The sequence below is a fragment of the Solanum tuberosum genome, unplaced genomic scaffold (genome assembly GCF_000226075.1).
Source record: "Solanum tuberosum cultivar DM 1-3 516 R44 unplaced genomic scaffold, SolTub_3.0 scf00013, whole genome shotgun sequence".
Taxonomy (NCBI): Eukaryota; Viridiplantae; Streptophyta; class Magnoliopsida; order Solanales; family Solanaceae; genus Solanum; species Solanum tuberosum.
The window spans coordinates 2411231-2416397 of record NW_006238940.1 but is presented as its reverse complement, the minus strand read 5'-3'; the positions used below and the strand labels follow the sequence as shown (position 1 = coordinate 2416397).

The 5167-nt window shown below is 38.7% G+C and overlaps 1 protein-coding gene across 1 annotated transcript; it reads right to left on the bottom strand.

Annotated features, from left to right (window-relative positions):
• Positions 1-408: 408 nt before the first annotated feature.
• Positions 409-1785, bottom strand: LOC107063035 (uncharacterized). The gene is made up of 3 exons (XM_015314433.1): positions 1129-1785; positions 624-852; positions 409-527 (listed from the first exon to the last, which is right to left on the bottom strand). Exons 1-3 carry the CDS (start codon positions 1783-1785, stop codon positions 409-411), a joined length of 1005 nt encoding a protein of 334 aa, XP_015169919.1.
• Between the last annotated feature and the right edge of the window lie 3382 nt (positions 1786-5167).

The window sequence follows — 5167 nt, the reverse complement described above, 5'->3', positions numbered from 1 at the left end:
GGAGATTTTACGTTTTTTTTACCGTTGTAGCTTTGTGATGTGGCAAAAAATCACTTCCTCACGCGCCTAGTAGAGTGTGTTGTCAATTTCTACGCCAGGTGGACGAAAAAGGTGTACGCGGCAGAGGAATAAACAAGTTCGGGGGGGTAATTAAAACGGAATTTAGTTTAGGTGTACACCGTATAAAAGCTTCAAGTTCAGGGGGGTAATGAGTACTTTTGCCTATATAATATTCTGTCATTTTGCCTTCTATATCTGCTAAGTAAAGAGCACCATTGGATAATACCTTCTTTTCAATGAATGGTCCTTTCTAATTTGGAGAAGATTTGCCTTTGCCTTCAGCCTGGTGTGTCTCAACACTAATTGACCCTCTTTGAAATGTCTGGGACGCACCTTTTTGTTGTATGCTCATGCCATTCTTTTCTGGTACAATTGTCCATGGCATACTGATGTCAATCGCTTCTCATCAATCAAACTCAATTGCTCCAACCGTGTTCTGATCCACTCATCATCATCAATTTTAGCCTCTACAACAATCCGTAAGGACGGAATCTCAACCTCTGTAGGTATAACTGCCTCAGTCCTTTATACTAGCGAATAGGGGGTGGCACCCACTGACGTACGAACTGTAGTGCGATAACCCAACAAAGCAAAAGGCAACTTTTCATGCCATTGTCGAGAACCTTGCACCATTTTACGAAGTATCTTTTTTATATTTTTGTTAGCAACTTCTACAACCCCATTTGCTTTTGGGTGATACGGAGTCGAATTTCGATGCTCAATCTTAAATTGATGGCATACCTCTTGCATTAAACGACTGTTGAGATTTGCAGCATTATCGGTAATAATTACCTTTGGAATACCAAATCGACAGATGACGTTAAAATGAATGAAATCCACCACGAACTTCTTTGTCACTGACTTGAAAGTTATTGCTTCCACTCACTTTGTAAAATAATCAGTGGCCACCAGGATGAACCTATGACCATTCGATGCTTTTAATTCTATTGGTCCAATCACATCTATTCCTCATGCCACGAAAAGCCATGGAGCAGACATCGCATGCAACTCAGAGGGGGGAGAGTGTATCAAATCACCGTGTATTTGACATTCATGACATTTACAAACAAATTGGATGGAATCCCGCTCCATGGTGAGCCAATAATAACCTGCTAGAAGTATTTTCTTGGCTAGAACATATCCATTCATGTGAGGTCCACAAACTCTCGAGTGTACTTCAATCATGATTGTTGAAGCCTTTTTAGCATTTACACATCTTAGAAGACCCAAATCAGGTGTTTTCTTGTACAATATGCCTCCGCTTAAGAAAAACCCGCTAGCTAGTCGCCGAATAGTTCTTTTTTGATTACTAGTTGCATCCGACGGACATTCTTCAGACTGAAGATATGTTTTAATATCATGGAACCAAGGTTTACCATCAAATTCCTCCTCAACCATGTTGCAATAAGCATGTTGACCACGAATTTGTATATATAAAGGATCGATATGAGCGTCATCAGGATGTTGGAGCATCGAAGATAAAGTGGCCAATGCATCTACAATCTCATTGTGAACTCTAGGAATGTGTCTAAACCTTATCGACACGAATCGTTGACAGAGATCTTGTAAACAATGTTGATATGGTATGAGCTTTGGGTCACGAGTTTCCCATTCTCCTTGAATTTGATGAACTAGCAAGTCTGAGTCTCCTAACACTAACAGTTCTTGGATGCCCATGTTAGTAGCTAACCTCAAATCCAAAATGCAAGCTTCATACTCTGACATATTATTAGTACAATAGAACTAAGTTGGGTTGTTATAGGGTAATATTCCCCTGATTCAGACATAAGAACAGCTCCTATTCCAACTCCTTTTTTGTTAGAGGCACCGTCAAAGAACAACTTTCATCCTTGATTGTTATCGTGAATAACTTCATCGATACAAGATATTTCTTCGTCTGGAAAATAGGTCTTAAGTGGTTCTTATTCTTCATCAATAGGGTTCTCTGCCAAATGATCTGCCAATGCTTGAGCTTTCATTGCGGTCCGCGTCACATAGATAATGTCAAAAACTCTGTGAGTAATATTTTCCATTTCGCAAGCCTGTCCGTGGGCATGGGCTTTTGAAAAATATATTTTAACGGATCCATACGAGAAATGAGATAGGTAGTATAAGATGAAAGATAATGCTTCAACTTCTGTGCTACCCAAGTTAGGGCACAACACGTTCTTTCAAGAAGGGTGTACTTTGATTCATAAACGGTAAATTTCTTGCTGAGGTAATAAATGACCTGCTCTTTCTTCCCAGTGCCATCATGCTGACCCAATACACAGCCAAAAGAATTATCTAGTACTGACATATATAATATCAATGGTCTACCTGGTTTGGGAGGAACCAACACAGGGGGATTCGATAAGTAATTCTTAATTCTTTCAAAAGCCTCTCGACATTCTTCGGTCCATTCAACTGTGGCATTCTTTTTTAACAACTTTAAAAATGGGCTCGCAAAGTTTTTGTGAGTTTGAGCAATGAATCTACTGATGTAGTTTAACCTTCATAGAATGCTCATAACCTCAGTTTTGTTCTTTGCAGGTGGCAATTCCTGAATGGCTTTTATTTTTGAAGGATCAAACTCGATACCTCGTCGACTGACTATAAACCCCAAAAGTTTTCCTGATGATACTCCAAATACACATTTTGCAGGATTAAGCTTGAGATTATACATGCGGAGCCTTTCGAAGAATCTTCTTAAATCTTGTACATGATTTGACTGTTTTTTGATTTAATGATCACATCGTCCACATAAACTTCGATTTCTTTATGCATCATATCATGAAACATGGTTGTCATTGCCTTCATATAAGTTGCCCCTGCATTTTTTAACCCAAAAGGCATAACCCGATAACAATATGTACCCCATGGAGTGATGAAATATTTTTTTTCTACATCTTCATCATCCATAATAATCTGATGATAACCCACATAGCAATCCACAAAAGATGAATCTCATGTTTAGCACAATTATCCAACAAAATATGAATGTTGGGCAAAGGAAAGTCATCTTTTGGACTTGCTTTGTTCAAATCACGATAATCAATACACATTCGAACTTTGCTGTCTTTCTTAGGGACATGTATAATGTTGGCTAACCAAGAAGGATATTGAGCGACTCGAATGACTTCGGCCTCAAGTTGTTTTGTGATTTCCTCTTTAATTATTACACTCATGTCAGTTTTAAGCTTTCTCAGCTTTTGCTTTATCGGAGGGAACTTAGGATCAATCAGCAACCTGTGAACCACCATGTCAGTGCTTAATCCAGGCATGTCATCATAAGATGACGCAAAAACATTCTTGTAATAAAAAAGAGCCTGGATTATAACCTCATTTTGATGTCGAGCATGTACACTTATCTTAGTCTCCTTAATATTTTCATGATCCCCTAATTTTATCGTCTCAGTTTCACTCATGTTTGGGTTTGATTTATTCTCAAAATGTTTGAAATCCCTGCTTACTTATTCAAATACTTTGTCTTCATCATATTTGATTTCTTGACTTATTATTTCAGGATTAGGTCGAAGATTAGATTGGATTTTAAGATCTAGCGAAAAATTCTGCATATATGTCATATCACTAGAATAGGAATAGAAAGAACTGTATAGAAGAAAACAAATAAATATATTAGACTTAAATAAAAACACCATTACATCCTATTGAAAAGGAAAATAGAGAGCTTGAAATAAAACGACAAGACAAAATCTTAATTATAACCCTTGAATAAATCGGATAGCAGAGAGAAAAAGAAGACAGACTACCAAGACTCATTCTTAATGGGAAGAGGAATGGCCTCCCAATTGTTCAGCTGGACATCAGGACCAATGAATTGCACATCTCTGTCGCTAGTGCCTTCTCCGAGTTCAACCATATCAGCCTCGACAAATAAATCTTGAAAATAGTTGATCAATTCTTCGTGAACCTCCAGCACTGGCTCTGGATGTGGTGACTCAAAAGATTCTGTTATGTGGGATTTGATGAAAGATTTGTATATGGGTGGTATAGGCTTGGTAAGTGACCATACATCTCTCTTCTACTTCTTGGCCTTCATTTTGTCCTCGACTCTGGGCTTGTATCCTAAGCCAAAAGTACCAAGGCTCTTTTGTGGACTCACAGGATAAGCTCTCCCTTGCAAGAAGATCCCCAAGCCTTTACCTGGTTCAAACCTATGCTTCAACATTTCATTTACCATCATCACGGACGCCATGGGCAGTTGTGGTTTTGAAATGAGATTTCCTTCGAGGATATGCTCAACAACCACTACCTCAAAAGCTTAATAAACCAGTGCCTCATTCTCATTATTCGCCTTGATAAAAGGGAGGGAAGAGTCTTTGTAGACTGACAGATCCCCCTCACCATGAACAATCACCTCTTGTCGATCGTATACAAACTTAATCATTTGATGCAACGTAGAGGGGACTGCCCCAACCCTATTCACCCATGGTCTCCCCAACAATAGATTGTAGGATACATTGATATTCAGCACTTGAAAATTCACGGTGAAATCAACAGGCCCTATTTTTAGTACGAGCTCTATCTCCCCAATGGCATATATTTTTTACCCATCAAAATTTCTAACACATACGTTGTTGGGTCGTACCCTTTTGACACTAACATTCAATTTTTGTAGAGTCGATAAGGGACAGATATTTGCTCCAGATCCTCCGTCAATTAGAACTCGAGTGACATATGAAAGCTCACACTTTACAGTGCTATGAAGGCCTTGGTTATGTCTCGTACCCTCCATGGGTAGTTCATCATCTGAAAAGGTGATGCGGTTTACCTCAAAGATTCTCCCAACAATTTTCTCTAACTGACTCACTATAACTTCATTAGGAACATGTGCTTCATTCAGAATCTTCATTACAGTTTTACGATGTTCATTTGAATGTATTAAAAAAGACAACAAAGAGATTTGGGCTGGGGTTTTCCTTAACTGTTCCACAATGGAGTAGTCTGACAATTTCATCTTCCTTAAGAACTCCTCCGCCTCCCCTTCAGTGACTGGACTCTTAACTTGCATTTGGTCATTTTTATTTTTCCTTAATTCAGCTGGGGCTTAGCATCTTCCCGAACGGGTAATTCCTCCTACTTCATCTACTTCTTCATTGAATTT

Excerpts from the sequence above, each read along its gene's own strand:
- LOC107063035 (XM_015314433.1), bottom strand. The coding sequence starts at position 1,785 with ATGTCAGAGTATGAAGCTTGCATTTTGGATTTGAGGTTAGCTACTAAC. Across the intron at positions 853-1,128 it reads AGCGGGATTCCATCCAATTT|GTAATTATTACCGATAATGC; the intron begins GTTTGTAAATGT and ends GGTATTCCAAAG. Across the intron at positions 528-623 it reads GGGTTATCGCACTACAGTTC|AGGCTAAAATTGATGATGAT; the intron begins GTACGTCAGTGG and ends GGATTGTTGTAG.